General features: G+C 38.8%; 1 protein-coding gene across 4 annotated transcripts in view; it reads left to right on the forward strand.

Annotated features, from left to right (window-relative positions):
• EPHA6 (EPH receptor A6) overlaps window positions 1–24658 on the forward strand; it is a 920707-nt gene that overhangs the window by 851721 nt on the left and 44328 nt on the right. For all 4 annotated transcript variants that reach the window (XM_036017966.1, XM_028504400.2, XM_028504401.2 and 1 more), the window contains one exon: window positions 20472–20621. In XM_036017966.1, the coding sequence (XP_035873859.1) occupies window positions 20472–20621 (150 nt within the window). The remainder of the gene's footprint in view (window positions 1–20471; window positions 20622–24658) is intronic.

The raw sequence follows: 24658 nt of genomic DNA on the forward strand, positions 1-24658 counted from the left end.
GAGATCAGAGGGCTGTGGGGACAGGGAATAAAGTAAAGAGCCAGACAAGCATTTCATTCCTTACTTTCCTGATTTAGAGTACATTGACAGTTAACTATATTCTTTCAGCAAAAAATTTATCAAGCATTTATTATACCTGATATTTAATACATATTTTAGATAGCAAAAAATGTGAAAATTTCATAATTTGTATATTTTATAGTCTACTATAACATATTTCTACTTTAACATTTTTCTCACAATCACAGGTTACACATTTTATGTATCTATTATATAAACATATATTTTATATATATAATTTTGGGGGGTTTTTTACTAAATCTAGTATTACTATTTCAATTTGTTCAGTAATGACTACCTACCTTCATGACTGTTACCCAGAATAACTTACACTTATTTGACATTCACATTCACTTCCTTTCCATTTCCATCCCCCATCAAGTGTAATGCAATCAAGTCCTTAAATCACAGGTGATAGAAATAATGTATGGAGATGCCTAGCCATTTTGCCAAATTTATAAATTAAATGCCAAGTTGAAAATAATGTCAGGTGTCTTTATTCCTAAATCAGTGTTCTCAAAGGCAGCCCTTCCTGACAACCGGAAAGAGTATCCTGCTTTGACAGTCTGACCTTTACACTCCAATTAAGTATAAAAACAGTTCTGAATCTTCTTCACCCAGTTGTACTGTCAAGGCTAGTATAGCTTGACTGTCATATAAAGCTCTTTAAATCAGCCTGCTATTAAAATATGATTGTAACACAGATTTTAGCATTCAGAAATATTCACTCCCCTTTCACTTACACAGATTTTGAGGGTCAAATCTATGCATTTTTATCAGACATTTTATTATCTTTCAACCTTTGTGAAGATCAATGTATTAGAATAGAGGAATAACTTTCTCTCCTTTAATGCTAAAGTGATTTGGTACAAGAAAAATACTAATGAAGATTTTTATTATTTATTGAAAGTTCCCATTGGACAAAATGAGAAAGTCTTATTTTATAAAAATGAATGCAATGTTTAAATTCCATAATACTTTTGGAAATTAAGAATCCGATCAAAATAGTTGAACACTTAGAAAAGGGATAAAAGTGTGGAGTTTCGAATTTTCTTAGAAACATGATAATTCCAAGAGGAGTTGTAGCATGTTTCAGCAAAGTTTAACTTGTAAGAATCCTGATTTATATATCCAGAAAAGAGAGAAATGTTTAGAAGTAGATTTTTCCATTTATTTTAAATGAAATATAGTTCTCACAAAGCCTAATAATGATGAATTTTCAGCATTTTTCTGTCATTATGGATACAGACCACTAAATTCTAATTCCCTTATCCCATCGTTTTCCTGTTTACACTTTTAAGGGGTGGCGTGCAAGTCATTCTTCTGGCTTCGGTCCCCATGGCTCGATGGAATCACGTGGTTTTTACAGGTTAGATCATAAAATTCATCATTTAGGAGAGTAAACTATCAAAAAATCTAGGACTTTCTCTTCAAACAAACAAAAAATCCTGAATAAAGAAACCCAAGTTTAGTACAGTTGGGCTGTCATCCTCATTTTACCATCAACAACATGAAGTACTCTCTGTACTAAATGTAAAATGTCTGTTTTTCCTTAATTGTAAGAGTTCATCTTTCCTTCTTAGGAGACTCTTGGGAAAGGGAAGGCGGGATCATCTTAGGGCTTGTGAAAGTGGGAGGTTGACAGCACTGGCTGAAGTCAGGCAGGAAGCCGGCACCCTGGGGAGGCATTGCTGACAGGCGGGCTTGTACTGCATTCCTTCCTCCGGATTCCACAGAGAAGCCATTTGGGAAGAGCCTGTCCATAATGTAAAACTGGCTCAGGGGTTCTGGATATGGCCAGCTAGCAAATTAGAGATGACCAAGGTCATGTTTAAAATGAAAAATATGAGAATAGCCTTCCTGAAATGAAAAGAGTTTCCTGAAAATTAGGATTTTTTTTAAGTAGCATATTGGGTTTAACATTTCAGGTATTTTTCTACAGTAGATATTTTTTTCTTCCTGAATTCTCAGGGGTCTGATTTAAGTTCAGTTTTGTTTACCAGGGAGATACGAGAACAAATTTAATGCTGTGAAAGATGTTTACCTACAGCAATAATATGACAAGCAGAAGTGAATACATAGCAACTTGCACATCACATAAAGCTTTACAGCCGATGCTGGCTTTAAAATTACCAGTGACCTACAAAACAAAACAAAATACAAAAGTAAGACTGAGGAGGCAGATGAAATCCACCATGTCAAGAACACAATCAAATAAATTATCTTCTTTTGTGCTTAAATAATGGAGGAAGCTTACTTGGTAACCCTAACTGTTGTTTTTGATTTGTATTGCTTCAGCAACTTGACCTTGGATTTATTTCTCTGGAGTATAACATTGAGCCCACATGAAGTCCTTTTTCCTGAGCAAATTTGTTGTCAGATGGGGAAAAATAACAAAAAATTGGTTCTATAGAATTTCATAAATGACAATACTGAAAAAGCACCTTTCTGAGTGAATCTTCTTTCTTCTTCCCAGTACACTAATATATGTGAGAAAGCAAAACAAAACAAACAAAACAAGAAGTTGGACATTTGTTCTTCCCTTCCACATAAACTACTTAAACTGTAAATTCAATAGAAAAACCATTATGGATTTAATGCAAAAAGGTAAAAGGTAGATTTTTATTAATATTTTAATATTATTCATTTTAAATATTATAAGAAATCTCTCTAGTCTAATAAGCAGGTCCTTAGAGAACTTGCTGTAATACATAAATTTAAACTGTATGTGGATGGTGTTTCTATAGTGTATGTTGGTCCTTTAGAAGACAATTTTCCAAAATTGGTTTTAGAATATTTTCCCCTCTGCTTTGTTTACATGATTGATTTGGACTATCCATTTAGACAGGTTAAACAGAGTAAATGTTCCCTATTCTTCTCAGGAATATGGCAAATATCTAATCAGAGGAATTGAAATAGGTGGTTTTATGTATAAAAATTGGGTGTTATATGTGACATTATAGAACTACTAAATAATGTTACTAATTTCCTAAACAGGGCAAGATTTTCCTGCTTCTACTCTTCCCTCTGTTAGTCCCCTAGTCACCCATCAGCAATTCACAATGCAGCCCAAGTGATCTAAAAAATAAAACAAAACCCCTAATTTCATCACCACATTGCTTGAAGCCTTTCAGTGGCTTTCCATTGCCACAAGATCCAAATTCTTCAAATGCCTTAGGAAGCCCTTCATGGTCTTTTAAGCCCTCGTGATCTCTCCTCTGCTTGCTTCTCTAGCCTCCATCTCTCTTCAGTCGCCCACTTCACACTCCACTCTCCAATCCCACTCAGCTTCTCTCAGTTCCTCTAAGTCTATCATGCTCTCTCTTTTGTGTCTGCTCTTCTTTTATCTGGACCAGCCTTTCCTCCTCTCACCCCTGATCTCCTCCCCTCCCACACCACTGTTATTCATCAACTCCAATCTTCGATAAGAAGCAAGCCTGCATATCATATTCTTGTGGAAGCCTTCCCTGACTCTCCCCTCTCGTGGCACCTGTCATATTTCATAGCATCATATATTGTGTGTCATTAGCACCCATTAGATGATAAGTACTCTCATGACCTTATGCCATATCTCTAACATTCCTTTAAATAATACTAATCAAGTACTATTATGCCCAGACTAATTTTTAAGCTCTGAGAAAGCAGCACAGAACCAAGCAAACAAAGTTCCTGCCTCAGAAAACTTATATTCCGAACACATATTGAATAACTGTTGGCAAGAGCAGAGTAAAACAAAACAGGACAGTAGAGAACAGAAAAAGAACAGGTAGAAAAGTGTACAGAGTGAAATAAGAAAGAGCCAGAAGACATACAAGATAAAAATGGAAAGGGTTCACAGAAATCCACGTTGATCTCTTAAAAGATCCCTCCTCAGGGGGAGGTAGGCCCTCTTTTATTTAAAACTTTGCCATTGGCTCGCGATACCATTTGAAAGTGATAGAGATCATTCGTTACTTCATTCCACTTGCAGCCAAGTACATCGGATCTTGTCGTATTACACCATTCAGCCTTCCAGTGATGTCCTCCAGAGCCATCTGCTGTCCACAGCGAACAAGGCTTCAGAACCCAAATGATATGCTTAAGCCTGAGCAAAATGAGCTGGGAGCTATTTTAAAAGCATTGCTTTTCCAAAACTTGTTCACTGGGAAAATCTGCTCTAAATCAGTGAATACATGATGCAAGTAAAATTAGACCTTTCAACCTGTTCGGTATGACGCATGATTGCACACACTTATTGCAAGGTGATTCTGCCAGAATTAAAAGTAATTTTATTTTTTTATTAGACATTTAGTGCAGAAGGTCAAAAGAAAGGTTTAGGATCTCTGTCATCCTCTTATACTTAAAAAAAAATTTAAGTGCAGCTATTTATACCACTTTTTTACTATGTGAAGCAGATCTTTAAGGCACAACAAAATTAGAGTGAAAACAAACAAAGAAATCAAACCGAATTGTGTATAATTTAACATACAAAAAAGTGACTGATACACCCGACATTGTTCAACTCTATTTTCTAGGAACACATTTCCACTTACTGTGACATTGTGAAGGCCTATTGCCTACTATTCTAAATGGCCAATCAAGCCTTCCGTGACATGGCTACAGCTGATGTCTCCCTCTTCACAGCCGCTGGTTTCTCCTTGCACTCTGATGGGCAGCAATTTCAGGCAACATGCAATCCCCTGGACACATTACGCTCTTCCACCCTTCTGTGCCTTTGAATACAGGATTCTCTCTGAAAGGATGCCCTGGCCTCTTTGGCTTCCTAGTCAAACTCCTACTTTTCTGTTAAACTCTACCTAAAACATTATGTCTACGTGATTGATGCCTCTCTGCTTTTCCCCATAACCATCCCAAACAGTTGATCCTTTGTTTTTGCCCCCAAATTAGTTTTGCACAGACTTAGAGCAGTACCCTCTCTGCTGCCCCTTTGTTTACATCAGTCTCTCCTACTGTAGCATGATCTGCCTGAGGATAAGGAGGATGTCTTTGTGATTAAAGCACCTGGCATATGAGATGTGTTTTAAAAAATGTTTGATCGGAAAAGAATAAGTGAACAAATGAATGAATGAATGAATGCCACCAGTGACCTTCAAGTAATGTCCATTATGCACTAGAAACTCAGGCAGGAGAATTTCCCTTTCTTTTTTACTTATTATTAACCAAGTTCATAATGATGATTAAGAAGGAACTAATAGCAAAATTTGAATTCCAGTTATACAGTATGATTCTGAGACTGTGCTTTTCATTTTACCACATTGGCCTAATCCATTTCATCCAGTCATTCCCTCAGCAAATAATCATCAAATTCCTATTAATATCATAGCACCATACTAAATACTATAAAGTAGATCACAAAGAATTAAAGCTCCTCCAAGATTTTTATTTGCTTTCTGGAAGATAGCACATCTACATTTTTAAAAGCTAAACGGCAGTACATACAAGGTATATGACACTAAATGCCAAATGGGTGGAATAAGCAGCCCTAAAAGGAGCGATCACTTGAGCCGTGAACAAAATAGGAACAAAAGGAAATTTGACAGGGCAGCATTCCATGTTGGAATAACAGAATGAACAAAGGTTTAACTGTACATTTTCTCAGCTAAGCCCCTGAGGATGTAAAGAAAACCATCCTCCAACTTTAATCAGGGTGTCTCAAAGTTAAAACTTATTTGAAAATACTAGCATTTTAATCATTTTCTCATCCAAAGTCTACCTCTGAAGTAGGTTTATTTGTATTAAACATTTTTTGGCATTTCCAGCTCCAGGATCTTCCAGACTTTCCTCAGGTTCTCAGCCACCTTTGGCTATGAGCACCTGTGCCCTCCTTCCTGCAGAGCAATGGTCCCTCAGTCTTCCCGAGCAATATGCCCTCTCCTCTTGTTGAGTGCTCGTCAATTTGAGTAGCTGGTCCCAAACAGACTGCCTCTAAAGATGTCATTTATGTCATCTCATCTGTTGTCCTTGGGTTACACTCAGAGCTAGCCTTCCTGACAATGGGTAATTAGAGGTCACAGTTCTGCTCTGAACTGATGTATTACACTACATCCAACACCCACACGAACAGACCTGCGTCTCAAATATGTTCAATCAAAGCACTGTGGGTCTGTCAGGAAGAGCCTGATTTAATGTACAGTATAAAGTGCCTGTGGGCAGAATGGCAAGGCAGCAGGTGGGCCCAGCTCTAGCCCTTTCTGTTTCCTTAGACAGAAGTGGAGGTTGTTCCTTCTTCTGCTTTAACTTACTAGGGTATTATGTGTATTAAAAAATCATGGAATATGAAGCCCTCACATGAACTGCAGATCACACAGTCCAAACTGCTCAATTTACAGAGAATCTGTAACTTGTCCAAGCTCACACAACACATTAGTGAAAAAAGAGGGATTAGAAGCCAGGTGTTTGGCTCTAAAGTCACTTTGTCTCTCCACATTACACACTCTTTCCTAAGTAAGCACCCTGGTTTATGAGAATCAGCACTGTGTATGCCCCAGAGTCCTATGTACTTTCTCCATCCTATTTAAATATTTGCTTTCACACAGGGTTTGCAAACAATACTAGTATAAATATGAATAAAAACACACCTTATTTCATGCAGTCTCTTTTCCTAACAACAGGATCTGAATTTTTCCTCAAATAAATAGCATCCAACTACTGATAGAAATACGTAGTATAATGATGCAGACCCTGGCTCATGGGGTCCGCATCATTATGAATGAAATATGAGACAAATTCACACAGACTACCGAATTCTGTGGTGGAAAAAGGACAGCATGGCTTTTCTCTCAAGGGGAGCAAATGCCTTGGCCCTCACTCCAATGAGCTTTTATTGTCTTACTGGGCACATTACAAGAAGATCCTCATTAACTATGTACAGGCTCGCTTTAGGAGGTTACCTTATGCAGAAAACAAAGGAGAGGATGCTGGTAATCACATCACAGAAGAGGAATATTTGCAAATGAAAAGGCAAAAGTAGTTGAACTGGTTACACTCATCCTTGGAAGTTTTAGCATGGTTTTTAGGAAGTTGCTTTGCATTAAATGTCCTCAATTCAGGGTGAGGGAGTTTTAGCAAAAAGCAAGACTCAGCAGCCTAGGTACATTGCAGGCCTGATTCCCCACAGAAAAACCTATCCATGGGTGTGGGTCCTGCGCATCTCCCTGTGGGAGCTGGGCCCACACCACGCAGAGCAGCCTCCCACAGTATAAGTATTAATCACTGCTTTTGATTGGTATTATTTTCACAGGGAAATTTAATAAGAAAGCAAAATATTTACTCTTTAGTGATTTACATCAATTTGAGACCATTCAGATAAAAAATGTTTTGTAAATACTCAAGTGGTATATACACAAAGAATTACATTATCATTTTATATATTACACTAGCATTTAATGTATTAAATGCCTCAAAATTAATGGCCAAAAAAATTAATTCTTCCTTTATGATTTATGTGGTACAATTTTTAAAACTATTACCTTTGTGCTAATTTCCATAGGTTTTTGTTAAAGCAACTACAGATGAGAAGCTTGAGAAAATGTCATTAAAATACACTGGGGAGGGAATAGATGGGTAGCTAGTCTTCCATAGAATGGGATTAGAAAGGAAAATGAGAGAGAGAGTAATTGCAGAGAGATGAAATAGTGTTACAGGGTGCAGCCAAGAGGGGGGACCCCCAAATAGGCATTTGAAATGGGGTCCAGAACTCAAGGTGTCCAGAAGACTTTTGGATGTCCTCACTCCCACTCCCCAGGTGTGGGTTGGGGGAAGGGACACATGGAGCAGGGCCTTTGAGAGCTGTTTCTAACCACTGGTGTGGTCATTTAACATATCTATAGCCTTTGGCTTGTCGCTTAGATATGTTAAATAGCTGTGGCCAAGCTCTGAGCCAGGGGAATGGAAGTAACTTCCCCACCAAGACATAACTGGTGGGCAGGTCCCCCGAGTTACAGCGCCTGTGTAGGAGCTTGGAGAAGATTGGCTCCATGACATGGGGTCACACCTACCCAGACCCATTATGGCGACCAGAAAAGCTGGAAAAGACAGCAGATTGAGGGCATGTGAAGCCGAGTGTGGGAGGAGCCGGAAATAGGGCTGCAGAGGAAGATTGGTACGGGGATTTAAACCCAGACACCGCAGCCATTGAGAGGGAGAACCACGCAGCTTTGACAGAGTGGAGACTCTCGCAGCCCTGCGAGGGAGAACCATGTGGCTGTGGCAGTACAGAGAGGATCACAGCCATTGAGGGAGAGAGAACCACGTGTCTTTAGCAGAGTGGAAACTCCCGCAACCCTGCAAGAGAGAATCACCATGTGGCTTTAGCAGAGAACCGCCACTTGGCTTTGGCAGAGTGGCGACCCTCCCTCCCTTGCAGCCACTGTGCAGAGGGAGAAGCACACGGTTTTGGCTGAGTGGGAACTCAGGTGGCCCTGAGAGAGAGGACCACATGCCTTTGATAGAGTGGGGACCCCCCGCAGCTTTAGAAGGGGGAACCACCACCTGGTATTAGCAGAGATCCCAGCAACACAGCTGAGGGTGCCAGGAACCCAGGGAGGTCTCCTAGGCAAGACAGAGTACTAACTGGGAATAACCAGAGGACTGCCTGAGCTATGGACTTCTATTTCCTTTCCTGAGATACGGTATTCTGGACTAGGCAAAGGGGGGAGGAAGGAAGGACTGTGTCTGTTTGTGGGTGTTTTAAGGGACTTTGGGATTTTGGTGAAGACATTAGGTCACTAATTTAAGTCTGTATAGCATTAAATAAACATTTCCTTTCCTTTTCACGAATCTCTGGCATTGAGAGACATCTTTCCTCTGGCGGCAGACATGACAGACCTGGGGGCTTCTTTCAGTAATAGTATATCGTCCCAGGCCCCCCACCTTATTTGTTCTGTAACAATAGGGAAGAATGTTACTGTCTAGAGAAGAATGGGAACTGTGTTGTTAACTTTACTAGTATCCCCTTGGGACCTTACCATATAGCATAGTCATAAAACCATAATGAACAATAGGTCACTTTCAAAAACTTGCCAATAATGTCAGTGGTGTTCACATAACTACCCTCAGATACAATGCAATATTCATAATATAGTACATGTTTAATTTTCACACATTACAGTCACATTTTGTCCTGCTTTATCTGCTCAATAGGGTGGATTAGAAAATCTAATTTAACAGATGTCCCCAGAATAACGCTGTTCACTTAATGATGTAGCACCTATGTTCTCATCAAAATTGAGTACTGAGAAAGAGATGACAATGAATTATTTTCAGGAACAATTTAGGAAGGAAGCAGGTAAAAGGATTCTAATTCTTAAAGCTTTGAATAGCACTATGAACTATGTTTTAGGATTCACAGAGCTGTTTATACATTTAGACAATGAATAAACCTGTAGTGTAGTTTAGGAAGATAGCGTAAGGAGAAGAGACTGAGAAATTCTTTTCATTGTTAAAAAAAATTTTTGGAGAATAGAAAACAAAGTTTATTATTTGAAGTCATTTCTCAACTGTCCCTATCTTTCATGAGAAATGTTATCTAAAAAAAAAGAAAAGAAATGTTATCTAAATAAATCTGAAAGGCGATAATTGTTTCATAATCAGAACAAGAGGTTGGATTAAAGTTAGTGTGGGGGAGGGGTGACAGCGAAGTCTAAAGGAGCCAGGAAAATAGTGGAAATAGGTCAAGTGTGTCTAATGAAAGACTTAGTGAGATAGTAGAGTGTAGTGGCGGTACTCTGGAGAGCCCACACTCTGTCTAAAGACATTTAGGTCCACTAAAAAAACAAAAGTAAACCTAACTGCAGGCCTATTTCAGCCCAAGGGCAAACAGTTGGTGAGCTCTGAATTCATAAAATCAAGACCCTGAGACATCAGTGAGCACCCAAACAAAAGTCCTTGGCGAAGGGAATGAAAGCCTAGAACAAAAAAAAACAATGCTATTTACCACGGATTTCTACAGTGTTTATCATCCTCTAAAAACTGGTTATTTGAACCAACAGTTTATATTTTTAAAACACTATGCCAAAAAATGGGTATTATGCTTATAGCAAGAGTGTCTCGGTCTGACATCTATAAATCCCATCTACTGATGCAAAATCATGTGTGTGTTTGTACATGTGCATTTTTGAGGAGAGAAGCTTTGTAACTTATCCAGTGTCACAACCCCACAAACAGAAGAGAAACATTCAGGAAAAGGCAAGAAATCCGGAGAGAATCATCATCGGGCAGGTCCAGCTGTAGGCAGAAATCAGGCTGCCAACATTCAACCACAGATGATGTTCTTTGATGACAGAATTCTACCTATGAAAGAATAAGAAGAATGAGATATGTCTTCAGTCTGGGAAGGGCACTGGTGGGACAGTGGCAGGAACATAAGCATGGGTCCAAAGACCATGGGCCACAATACACAGGTTTCCTCAAACTGGACAAGGTCTGATCTACAGTAAATTACAAGAATCGAGTTAGAGCTTGTCCATCAGCAGAATTGATTGGGTGCTTCTGGCACTTAAAAAGCCCTTGTTTGAGGAGATCACCCCTGAGTCTGGACACTGTAGGGGGTGGGCTCGGTGACTTAAGATGAGGGAATGGGACATTGGTCTGGGCTGGAAACCAAACAGATTCCCCATAAAGACAAATTTTCGGGCTGCGAACCAAAGTGTCGCAGGTTCGATTCCCAATCAGGCCACATGCCTGGGTTGCAGGCCACAGCCCCCAGCAACCACACATTGATGTTTCTCTCTCTCTCTCTCCCCCTCACTTCCCTCTCTAAAGAATAAATTAAATCTTTAAAAAATATTTTTTTAAAAAAGACAAATTTTAAATATATTAATTTAAGGAAACAAATCATCTTCTTAGAACCTACTATGTGTTGACAGCTAAGAAGTGCCTCATGTGTACCATCTCATTTAATCCATTTAATAAATGTTATCTAGAAGTGAAAAATGTGAGAAGCTTTCTTGACCCCAAATGAATTTATTCCATCTTAGTCCTCAGTCTTTCTTCAAAGAGGGACAAGTACTATCCTCATATTTTGGAAAAGGATAAAACTTCACACAGTACCAGAGTTTCTTAGATCAGTAAACCTCAATGAAAAAAAAATAGAATACACACCCCTCTCAGAAGGGGTGGGAATGAAGTTTTAAAAGGCTTACACAATGTGATATAGTTATACATTTTAATATAATAATCTGTTGATTTGGGAATATAAACTAGAAATAAATGCTCAGAGCTGGACTTCTTTCTCAAGATTAGTAATTCTCAAGAGAAAAAAATGCCCCCCTAGTGAGGGATGCCCCCTGTACATCTTGTGTCTGTGTGTGTGATCTTTCTGTGATTTGCTGTGAATTCCCAGGAACTGTAGTGAATTAAGACAGAAGATGGCACAATTCTGATTCCTCCACCAATGCTGCCAAAACCAGACTACCTCTGCCACAGATAATCCAACTGATAATAAAGTATAATGTAAAGTGATCCTTAAACACATTAACTCTTTTTTTGTTGGTCATCAGTAAGCCTCATATAATGAGTTTTCCACATAACCAATAGTTAGCCATTAAAAGTTTTAAAAAAAAGTAAATTCCTTGAGATTTTGCTTCCACAGCTATTGTCAGTTTCATTCAAATCAACTCATAAAAATTCTCAAAAAAAAAAAAGGTCAATGTCCTGGTTCCATACCTTTCTAACAGGTTTCATATTATTCATGTTGTTGCTTTTAAAAAGCAATTGAGTTCTTTTAACTTTTCCTTACCACTTAGGATGATCCCAGTGACCATTAATTATTGGTCTGGATGTAAAAGTGTGCTTGTCTCCCATTACTGTCATGAGGCTATCTGTTCACACAGGCTATGTGTCAACTCATATGGCCTATCTCCTTACAGTTTAACGGGAGCTGAGATGCTATAGGCAAATATTAAAACATTAGAGTTTACCATTTAATGATCATTAATTCAGACCTCATCATTTTGCAGGTCTGAAATATAAAACTCAGAGTTAAGACTTGCCCAAGTTCACACAATGAATTATATAGTAGAATTGCAGCTCTACTTAGAATATTCAGTTCATAAAGAAAATATTATTTACTCAAAGTTATCATTAGAAATTCCTCAACTTAGTCTTTAAACATAGTATGTATGTTTATCATTATTGAAATTTGGGAACCACAGAGATAAAGTGAGGAAATAAGAAAAGGCCAGTCTGCAGGTAGACTGTTGTCTGTTGGGAACAAGGAAATTAAGAACTAAATTTAACCTTAATAGACAAGAACCACATTGTAGCTAAAAGGAAATGATAAGGGAGACACAGGGCAGTTAAACAAACATCCCGTGTCTAGCAGATGCTCTCCCCTAGGTAGGCTAGATAAGCAATGCTTTGTAGTTTTTAATGAGAAAATAGAAAACTAGCTAGCTAGAGCCAGGAGATTACTAGGTTAATGAACAAACAGCCTGCCTTCCCGCCTTATGCAAGAATGCTTGGTTTGAAATTCCCACGCGCAGTCTTTGTAAGAGAATTGCTAACTGCCACGTCTGCTTCTGTAACACTTGCTTGCCGGCCCCTATATAAGAACGTAGTTGTATGCGCTCGGTGCGGCTCTTGTTTGCAGCTCCTTGTGGGCACTGTGTCACTGGACACTTTGAGAGTTCGCCCCTGCTCAGGTTAAACTTGGCCAATAAAGTAACATCTTTGATACCCTGAAAGTCTCCAATATTGGTTCTCGCGTGTGCTATATGCTACATTGTCTGTTCAAACCCATTGCCTTTAAGGTAACCATCAAATCCAGTGAATAAGAAATGAAAAGAGATTTCTTTGTGTGTTCTGGTTTCTCAATGGAATTTTTCACCTGGTTTCAGTACTAAGCCTCTGTAACCTCACTATATTTCAATTGATTGTGTCCTCTGTTAGAGAATAGAAGATTAGGTTCTAAAACTCAGATGTTAGTTAAATATACCTATAATACAACTATGCTCCTGGGGCTCAGGGTTTACAGGTATACGAAGCTCCCAGTTTCCTCTTCAGCACTTTTTCTGCTACAGCCTAATTATCTGCATATTAGACAACAGCCCTGAATATTATTTGAGAAAAAAAGAAAAAGGTTTGCTAACAGTTCTTTCAGTGGGGATCCAGTTTGCTTACTTCCTAGTTCTTCTTTGTATCCTAAGTAATTAAGCTTGCCCTATAAAGGAGGCATTAGTAAATGCAAAGGCTTTTGAGTTACATTCAGTCATTTTGATCAGCATCTTGGTAACTTTTTTTATTCTCACAAGCATATGGCAAGACAAGATAAAATGTTCCAATCATTGTGATTTCAAATCTAAAGTACTATTTGTTCATTCCAGAAACCTGAAACAAACATCTGGTGGTTAATGCTTTGAGGGAAAAAAAGTACCTTAATGCATTACCTCTGTCTGTGATTCAAAATCATTGGCAAAAATAGGCAGAAAGATTAAGCCACAAAGTTCATACACTCAATTAAAAGAAAAAGAAGGCTTTTGTGCTTCTAAAGTAAATAAAGGGATACAGATCATGCAGTAATCTTAATGACCTCTTCCTTTCTGTCTCATCTTGCACTTAGATATAAACGATATCCAGTGTATATCGCCCTACTAGAAAAAAAGATTGGAATGCTTTATCTCCATCCCATGTATGCTCAGAATTATTCTAGTTTATGCATACTGTCAGATTTATTTTACCATGCATTTTTGTTCATTAGAATTGTATCTCCTATATTAAAACTTGTGCTAATTTTTTAATTTAAATTATTTTACTGTTGTTCAATTACAGTTGTCTGTATTTTCTCCCTCTCCCCACCCCCTCCAAACCCACCTCCCTCCCTTGCTTCCACCCTGCCCCTTGGTTTTGTCCATGTGTCCTTTATAGTAGTTCCTGAAAACCCTTCTCTCCCCACCCCCGTCCCCTTCCCCTTCCCCTCTGACTATTGTTAGATTGTTCTTAATTTCAATGACTCTGGTTATATCTTGTTTACTTTTTTCTTTTGTTGATTATGTTCCAGTTAAAGGTAAGATCATTTGGTATTTGTCCCTCCCGCCTGGCTTATTTCACTTAGCATAATGCTCTCCAGTTCCATCCATGCTGTTGCAGAGAGTAAAAGCCCCTTCTTTCTCTCTTCTGAGTAGAATTCCATTGTATAAATGTACCATAGTTTTTTGATCCACTCATTTGCTGATGGGCACTTAGGTTGCTCGCAGCTCTTGGCTATTGTAAATTGTACTGCTATGAACATTGGGGTGCATAGGTTCTTTTGGATTGGTGTTTCAGGGCTCTTAGGGTATAATCCCAGCAGCAGAATTGCTGGGTCAAAAGGCAGTTCCATTTTTAGTTTTCTGAGGAAATTCCATACTGTTTTCCACAGTGGCTACACCGGTCTGCATTCCTATCAACACTGCACTAAGGTGCCTTTTTCTCCACATCTTCTCCAACACTTGGTTGTTGATTTGTTTATGATGGCCATTCTGACCACTGTGAGGTGGTATCTCATTGTGATTTTAATTTGCATCTCTCTGATGGCTAGTGATACTGAGCATCTTTTCATGTGTCTCTGGGCCCTCTGTATGTCCTCCTTGGAGAAGTGTCTGTTCAAGTCTTTTGCCCATTTTTTAATTGGGTTTTTTGTCTTCCTGGAGTGGGGTCATGAGAGTTCTTTATATGTTTTGGAAATCAAGCCCTTGTCCGAGGTGTCATTCACAAATACGTTTTCCCATATGGCTGGCTCTCTTTTCATTTTAATGCTGTTTTCTTTAGCCATGCAGAAGCTTTTTTATTTGATGAGGTCCCACTTGTTTATTCTTTCCTTTATGTCGCTTGCTTTAGGTGACATGTCAGTGAAGATGTTGCTGCTTGGAGTATCTGAGATTTTCCTGCCAATGTTTTCCTCTAGGACTTTTATGGTATCACAACTTGTATTTAAGTCTGTTATACACCTTGACTTTATTTTTGTGTATGGTGTAAGTTGGTAATCAAGTTTCATTTTTTTGCATGTAGCTGTCCAGATCTCCCAACACCATTTGTTGAACAGGCTATTTTTGCTCCATTTTATGTTTCTTCCCCCTTTGTCAAATATTAATTGACTATAGAGACTTGGGCTTATTTCTGGGCTCTCTGTTCTGTTCCATTGGTCTATGTGCCTGCTTTATGCCAGTACCAGGCTATTTTGATGACAGTGGCCTTGTAACACAGTTTGGTATCAGGTATTATGCTCCCTCCTGCTTTGTTCTTCTTTTTCAAAATTGCTGCAGGTATTTGGGGTCATTTATGGTTCCATATAAATTTCTGAAATATTTGTTCTATGTCTCTGAAATATGTCATGGGTACTTTAATAGGGATTGCATTGAATTTATAAATCACTCTGGGTAGTATGGCCATTTTGATGATGTTAATTCTTCTAATCCATGAGCATGGTATGTGCTTCCATTCGTTTATCTCTTCCTTAATTTCTTTCTTCAGTGTTGTATAGTTTTCTGAATACAGGTCTTTTACCTCCTTGGTTAGGTTTATTCCTGGGTACTTTGTTTTTCTTGTTGCTTAAAACTTCTGTGCTAATTTTTTATACTTTGTTTTTAGATATATTCTAGCTCACACTTTCTATAACAAGACAACGCTGGAGTAGAATTTCAGAAAGAGATGTACTGGCCATCTCCTTGCTGTGTCCTCACATGGCCATTCCCCTGTTCCTGCATACTTCTGTTGTGTCTTTGCCTTCTTATAAAGACACCCGTCGTACTTAATTAGGGCCTGACCTTATGACCTCATTTAACTTTAATGATCTTTTTAAAGGCCCAATCTGTAAATACAGTCACATTGAGGGTTAGGGCTTCAAAATATGGATTTCGAGGGTAGCAGTGCTATTAATCAAACATTCTATAATACCTCACCCTTGAAGAAAAAAATAAAATCTCAAGGAGGAAAGTGATAAAGTTATTTATATGTTATATCAAGGTATACACAATATAAATTTATATGTAAATCATTTATATGAGATATCATTTACAAGTGGATACACATGAAATAACCCTTAACTCTATTTTTTTAGCCAGTCTTAATGGAGTACACAAAGATTTAGCAAAGAACCAGCCCAGCAAACTAGCAATTCACACTTCTACATATTATTTGCCAGAGAGACAAAGAAAGGTCCAAAGTCAAAAATGCCAGACAAGACTGCTTCTCTTGTGTCTGTTTTGAGGTCAAATCTACAGATTTGGCTTCCAAATGCAAAACCAAAAGACTGAGGCAACTTAGTCACAAACACGCAGTGCAACAGAGGCCACTGTAGTGCTGCTGCACCGGTGCAAGTCAGAGTGTCCTTGTCCCCTCCGCAAGTACAGACCTCACTGGTCTTTTCAGAACACTACATTTATGTTCTGTTGGATCATTGACAGTGTTCCCATTTCTGAATTTTGTAATGTTCTGTGTTAAGAGTGCCAGGTTTAGAGACTTCCGGCCAAGATGGAGGCTTAGGTAGATGCACTGTGCCTCCTTGCACAACCAAAACTAAGGACAACAAAAATTTAGAAACAAAAAAACAACCAGAACAGAGAGAAATGAACTGAACAAAAGTCTGACAACCATTCATCCAGACCAGTAAGGAGGGGCAGAGTTGGAGGCCTACAGAGAGGGGTCCCGGCAGGAAAAAGCAGTGGCTGGCAGACGCAGGTATGCAGGGCACAGGCAGCAGTTGGCAGACCCCAGAAGCGCAGGGGCAGCTGACAGACCCGGTGGCAGACCCTGGGCATGGAAGGCAACAAGGAGACCCAGCAAGGGGCGCAAGGCAGCTGGCTGTCCGCAATCACACATTCGCATGCAGATAAACTAGGTGAAAAATGGGCAGCAACACAGACAGCGCAACCCAGGGACCCAGCAATGGGAAACAAAGCCTAAAAGCACTGATTGAAAATACCTGTGGGGGTTGAGGCCAGGAAAATCTCTTAGCCTCACAGGAGAGCTCCTTGGGGAGACCCATAGAGTCCTAGAAAGTACACAAGCCCACCCGCCCGGGGAACCAGCACCAGAAGGACCCAATCTGCTTGTGGGAAGCGACAAAGGGGACTGAAGTCCTAGAGAAAGCAGAGCAGGCGCCATTGTTCCCTCTCGGACCCCCACCCCCACAGACAATGTCACAACCCATCGACTGAGGTGCCCTGCCCTGGTGAACACCTAAGGCACCTCCCCTCATATGCAACAGGAGTGACCAGACCAAAGGGGGGTGGGGGGTGGGGGGTGGGGGGGAAGATGGCTCAAACAGAATTAAAAGCCCCTGGGCCAGTACTTTTAAGCAAAGGAGAGATTGCCAACCTATTAGATGCACGGTTCAAAGCACTGGTGATCAGGATGCTCACAGAATTGGTTGATTTGGGTTGCAAATTAGATGAACAAATAAAGGCTACAATAAGTGAAATGAAGAAAAATGCACACGTAACCAATAGTGATGGGAAGAAAACTGGGTTTCAAATCAATGGAATGGACCAGAAGGAAGATAGGAACAACCAAACAGAAAAGAATGAAGAAACAAGAATTCAAAAAAATGAGGAAAGGCTTAGGAACCTCCAGGACATCTTTAAACATTCCAACACCTGAATTATAGGGGTACCAGAGGAGAAAGGGAAAAACAACAAGTGGAAAAGTTATTTGAACAAATAATAAAGGAGAACTTCCCCAATCTGGCAAGGGAAATAGACTTTCAGGAAGTCCAAGAAGCTCAGAGAGTCCCAAAGAAGTTGGACCCAAGGAGGAACACACCAAGACACATCATAATTACATTACCCAAGGTAAAAATGAAGGAGAGAATTCTAGAAGCAGGAAGAGATAAAGGGACAGTTACTTACAAAGGAGTTCCCATCAGAATGTCAGCTGATTTCTCAAAAGAAACCTTGCAGGCAAGAAGGGACTGGAAAGAAGTATTCCAAGTCATGAAAGGCAAGGACCTACATCCAAGATTGCTCTATCCAGATAAGCTTTCATTTAGAATGGAAGGGCAGATAAAGTGCTTCTCAGATAAGGTCAAGTTAAAGGAGTTCATCGTCACCAAGCCCTTATTATATGAAATGTTAAAGGGACTTATCTAAGAAAAAGAAGATAAAAAATATGAACAGTAAAAAAAGACATCAAACTCACAGTAACAACCACATCTAAAACAAAAGCAAACTAAGCAAACAACTGGAACAGGAACAGAACCACAGAAATGGAGATCACATGGAGGGTTAGCAACAGGGGAGTGGGAGGAGGAGAGAGAGGGAAAAGGTATAGAGAATAAGTAGCATAGGCAATAGGTAGAAAATAGACAGGGGGAGGGCAAGAATAATATGGGAAATGTAGAAGCTAAAGAACTTATGACACATGGACATGAACTAAAGGGGGGGAATATGGGTGGGAGGGGGTGTGCAGGGTGGAGGGGAGTGAAGGGGGAAAATGGGACAACTGTAATAGCATAATCAATAAAATATATTTTAAAAAGTAAAATAAAATAAAATTTATGTAAACATTAAAAAAAGAGTGCCAGGTTTAGTAAATAAATACAAAGGGTGCCCAGTTAAATTTGAATTTCAGATAAACAATTAATACTTTTTAGTATAAATATGTCTCATGAAATATTTGGGACATACACAAAAAAGTATATTTCATCATGGGACATACTTATACTAAAAATAATATTTGTTATTTTTCTGAAATTCAAAATTAACTGTAGGCCCTGGATATATTTTTGGATATATTTTATCCAGAAACTCTACTTTGGGTTCAAGAATGAATCCTCTCCTTGCAAATCCATTCCCCAACCACCACCCTCTTAAATTACTATTGCCAAGTTTGTAAATTTAAGTTTCTGGTGTTAATGTGGTTCTGCCCCAAAGATGCAATCCCCAGGTTTCAGACTGTTCTATTATACTACTATATAAATGGTTATGAATACTTAGTGTTAAAATATTAAAGTTAGTTTGGCTGAACTTTTCTCTCATGTTGAAGTATTTACATCTTTATATCAATGCCCCATAATACTACTGTGATGAAATTACTAGAGATAATGTGCTTAATAATGTGGGGAGGACTCTCTAAACTTCTAAATCTCTAAATCCTGGTCTCAGTCTACTCACCTGTAAATTCAGGTGATTGAATTCAAGGTATTTTCCCCAAGGTTCCTACTACCAATTTCTTGCTACAATTCTTTTAAATGAAGGTTCCATTAATGTTGGCATTTGCCTGGTAAAATCTAATTTTTCCTATTTCAGTGAATCTATTTTTCTCTTCAATTAAAAGTAGTGTTTAGATTACTAAATAAGTAGCATTTAGATGACTCAATTAGTGGCTTCACCTTTAAAGATGTTTGATCTAAATTACTCAAGTGCCAAAGAATGCACCCTTTATTTCCTTCCACCCGACTCGCCCTGGTACCAGATTTGGTGCACAGTGGGTATCAGATGAAACTGACCATGTTGAAAGTTTCATTATAGTGAGTTCTGACTGTTGAAATCATTTGAACAGAAGCCGTCTCCGCGGTGTGAGACCTCTGTCTGGGGCAGCTCGCTGTTCTCTTCCGCCATCTAGCGGCTCCAGGATTGCTCTCCTCTCCTCATCTTGCTGTTAAGAGCTGCAAAGATTTCAAAGATTGTAAATCAAACAAATGAATTGTTTTATTCTTGTCGTTAGAGTAAAAAGGGATTTGTAGTGTTTCAAGAGATAAAATGTAATAAATGTTGATAAAAATAAGTGTAACAAGATAGCCAACTTTAATACCTAAATAGTATAGATTAAATTCATTCCATTTAATCTCTTTAATGTATTCAGATGTTAACTTGAATTTGAAGAACAAAAATATGAACTAGCCTAAAAATGTTATAAAGAAAGATTATCCTTCTCAAGTGCTCTTGTATAATGTTGAAGAATTTTTTTAATTTAAAATAAACGTAATCACAGCAGATGAAAATGAAAGCGGGAAAGGAAATAAGGTTCTGATAAACACTGAATTGGTAGAGAATGTCACAGTTCTATATTTAACCATTTGTCTTCAATTAAGTTAGAACTTATTATCATTATTATTTATACATGCAATGTAATGTTTAATGAATGTTGAATGATATTTAGTTTTAATGTCCTATAATCTAGAACTTTCTTCAAACAGCATGATGGTGTGTTTAATTGTGTGAATCTAAAGTGAAAATAAATTTCTCTAATGAATGAAATAAAATATTTCTGAAGTGTGACTTATTCCCCATAAAAACTGTTTCCACTGAATAACTATTACAGAAGAAATATTTCTGAGATATTAACATTATTCTGGTTTCTTTTTTAATTTTTACTCACAATGCCAATACTGTAGTGCAGTATTTAGGTCTTTCTAACAAAAAAATATTTAACTGGAGTGTTATTTTGCTTTTAATACATTTGTTAGCCAGCTGAGAAATCTTCCATTTGTTTTCCAGGGTGGGAAAATACCCATAAGGTGGACAGCCCCAGAAGCTATTGCCTACAGAAAATTCTCCTCAGCAAGCGATGCCTGGAGCTACGGCATTGTCATGTGGGAGGTCATGTCCTATGGAGAGAGACCGTACTGGGAAATGTCTAACCAAGATGTAAGTACTGCCGATAGCTGGGCTGCCATTTTGTGAGGGTAAACACAACAGCACTGAGGGGGAAATGTGCCTTTTGCCCTCACTCAGATTAAGCCTTATCTTCCTGAGAGTTGTTCGGGGCCTGTGGCTGAATTTGAAGAGCTAAGTAACTTCACGCTGAGCTGTATTTGGTGTCACAGGGTCCAGCTGATGGGCTTTGCCATGTGAGTAGATGATGCACATCCCACCTCTGAGACTTTCACACACATTGTTCTAATGAAGCATAATTGTGCTTGCACTGCATTAGACCTACAAGGGACAAACAAGAAAGAGTAATGTTTACCTGTTGTTCCTTAGGGCAATTTAATGTACCACTGTAAACAGCAAAGTAATTTAGACTACATATTGCTTAGTGGGAAAAGAGTAAATGCTTTCAGGCACTGTATTATCTATATATGCCATTGGGTATGCCTCTCTAGAGATAGGTACATGACCCTTTATCCAATTGGTTTTGTTTCTGTTATATTCATAGAAGCTACCTTGGTGGTAAATAACACTACAGAATAAGATGGTTAACATCCATTTGACCCCTATGACCTGTCCAGAGTGATAGAGTAGTCAGAAAATGCGAGTACTTTGGCTATGCAAATAAGCGTGCTGTCAGATCTGAAAATATATTTTAATTCCCAGCTTCCTCACTGCAGAACTCACACTCATCCCATTTACTTGCCTTCTGCAAAGTATCTATGGTTTCTGAGACAATGGCAACAAAAAAATCACCTCTGATGGGATTCTGAATGCTCACAGTTGACAACAAAGACAGCGTAGCTATAGAAAATCCCGGAATGCACTCAGAGTACGACTACTATGACATCTCCTTCCTTTTTTCTAGTCAGTTGCTTGAGCAACCCCTCCACACCTCACACCTCACTGATCCATCTCAACTTCAAGTTGTCCAAGTATCTGAAGAACTTAGTCATGAAGTTTATCCTTTCTTAATGCCAAGTGTAGAGAAGACTGGGTTTGGGTTAGCTCATTGTGGCTCCTATTACTCCCTGCCCTCAAGCATTACTTTTGAAGCTGAGTCCTGCTGGGTCCTATGGATGTCCCCTCACTCTGTGGAGAATGCCAGATCCGGAAACCTATGTGGCAGCAGGTTTGAGGTTGTACACACCGGTCAGTCATCACTCGCCAAAGCCCACCATCAAAGCACAAAGCCAGTGTGACCAGGTACTGCAGGGCATCTCTGCCTTTGAAGTAACAGAATGTCCTGTAACCAGCAACCTCTGCTCCACTCACAACACCCAGACTTTGGGATCCAGATCATTTGCCTAGAGTCTCTCTACTATTCTTCAGGAAATTTTAATTGAAGGAAATCATTGCTCTTCCCTGCCACTGGGCCTTGTTTGGGACAGCTTATAACTATCACTCCAGCGCTACTTAAAATAGAATTTCAGAGGCAGAAACTTGCCCCTTCAGTCCCAGAAGGAGCTCTTTTTTTTTCTTAACCAGTAATCCAAAGTAATGGAAGCCGTGAACTCAGCACCACGTCTCCTGTTCCACTCTAACCCCAGATCATGCTTGCCCTCTTATTCTGCTTTGACCTGATAAAGTAGGTCATTCAAGCAAATCTCCAAAATAAAAACTCCTCCTGCAGATGAGTTTGAGTCTTCACTGCACAGAAGAGCTCTCCCTTCAAGTACCCTACTTAACTGGCACCCCATTTAGTCTTTGTCTTAACCACCTTAACCAGTGTCCTGACAGACTTCAAATGAAAAATTGCCTAACTCAGAAGCCTCCAAACTTTACTAATAATATACACTTCCCAATAAAAAGTTCTTGAGCATTTGCAGCTGATGATATTTTATATATATATATGTATGTATATTATGTATAAGAACTACTATACTGATATAGTCATGTATTAACTTAAAAATATTTATTAGGTGACTTCTCTGCTTCAAGAACTAGAGATACAACAAAAAACAAATGTTAAACCTAGAAGGGATCATGAGGATTATTTAGTTCAACCCAAGTCCAACTTGATTATGAAAATGAGGCACAGAGAAGTGACATGATTTCCATAAAATTACATAATAAGGGATTTAATAGTGATCTTAGAAGACAATGCTAATCAACCTCTAGAATAAGTCAGGGGCCAGGAGAAGAGAAGAGGGAATAACTGCTTCTTTCCTGGTGGTTTGGGTTTTATAGTCCATGTGCCTCCCTGTGTGGGCCCAGTGACTTCCTGCCCTCATGGAGCTTACATTCTAGCGAGAGGGAGACATGCTGTAAACAATGTAAATAAGTAAAAGATCCAGTATGTAAGAGGATAATCGATGCTTTGGGGGGAAAGCAAGAACGTAGGATAAGAAATGCTGGGAGTTTGATTTTAAGTATATCATACATGTTATAAAATACATTCATCAAATTCACTCCTTTATGTTCATAAAAGTCCTAATTAATCATTCTTATTAGTCCTTCATAAATAGTCATTCTTATAATAGAATAAGACAAATAAGCATAAAGAGAAGTTCCATTGTTTTTCCTGCCCCCGATTATCGTCTCACTACCTGGGGTACATTGTACCACAGATTTAGTAACCACGGCCATCATTATGGAGACTATAATCATCCATGAAAGTCACTTAACTTTTCAAAGTGCCTGAGTTTCATGACCAATAAATACAATAAAAGGACTGGGTTAAATGATTTGTAATATCCCTTTTAACAGGAATATTACATGCTATTATTTTATAATGTCTGCAGAAATAGTTACCATACTTGACTCAACAAAGGAATGATTCAAATTGTTCTTTTCTGAAATTTAAGACATGTCTGAATTGCTATGGAAGTGCCTAGAATGAGACAGGGCTTCCACAGAGCAGAGCAGGTACAAGTGAAGATACCAGATGAAACAGGGTTTGGCTTTTTTCCCCCCTAGGAGAGCAACCTCTGAAGGAAAAGGCTCAAATGTGAGGTTTCCAACATAGACCCCAGATGTCAATTGTTGCCTAGAATAGTCCAAACACTCTTGTCGATGCATTTCTTCCTGGATCTTGCCCAACAGTTTACCCAGCCATTCTGGCCATGGATAATGATGAGCTATAGTCAAGATGACCATTTAGAGAGCGCTTCTGTGTACTAAACCTCATTTGGCCACAAAGACTATATCTGGAACCAGGAAGCTACTATAGCCAGGAACAGACTCTCAACATTAAGCCATTCTCATTCATGCAGGATTGCCAGTGCCCACAGCACAAGGCTGAACTCTCTCCACCAGCAGCTTGGTTGTTTTTCAAGGACCAGGTAGGAATTAAGCTGGCTATCTGCACAGTCTTCAAGTGGTTACTAAAGTATATTCAAGCAAGAATCTGAAAATTAGAGAACAAGTTCCAGAGATGGGGGCAAGGGATGTGGGAAGAAGCCAAGCCTTTGAGGTCCTAAGGTCAATACAAGACTAAAGGAAAATAGTAAGAGTGAAAATCTTTTACAAATCTTGTGATTTTTTCCACTGTAGTAAAAAGAGTTGAAATTCTGTTTGGCTTAATATGTAGGAAGTTAGCATATCTGTGAAAATCGTGTAACCAGAATTTCCATTTGGAAGCTTAATGAAAACTTTCCCAGGTGCTCTTCCCCAAAACCAGTTATTACCTGTCTTACTTACATGTCTTATTTTTGTGGTCAAAGTATAATTTTATGTTTGACTTTCTACAACCAAGGTGCATTTTAAATAAGGAAAGTAATGTTTTAGACAATAAAAATTAAACTATGTTCTGTTTGAATATTTTATAGTTTTACTACAGTTTGATGAGTTTAACTGAGCTATGGCTTAATTAAATGTGGAATGTTAACATGCTTTATGATTTTAAATGAGTTTAGGAAATTTCAGATAGTTTTGATGAAAGAGTCCCTCCACTCTGCAGACTGTGGCATATTTTATTACTACAAACAATTCTGAGCTTGCAGAATTTGTTTTAGTGAATAATATACGGTTTCCCAAAGGTCAGTGGTATTGTATGAAAAGGAAATGAGAAAAATAGAGTGCACCAGACTAGT

The sequence above is a fragment of the Phyllostomus discolor genome, chromosome 2, assembly GCF_004126475.2.
Source record: "Phyllostomus discolor isolate MPI-MPIP mPhyDis1 chromosome 2, mPhyDis1.pri.v3, whole genome shotgun sequence".
Classification (NCBI taxonomy): domain Eukaryota; kingdom Metazoa; phylum Chordata; class Mammalia; order Chiroptera; family Phyllostomidae; genus Phyllostomus; species Phyllostomus discolor.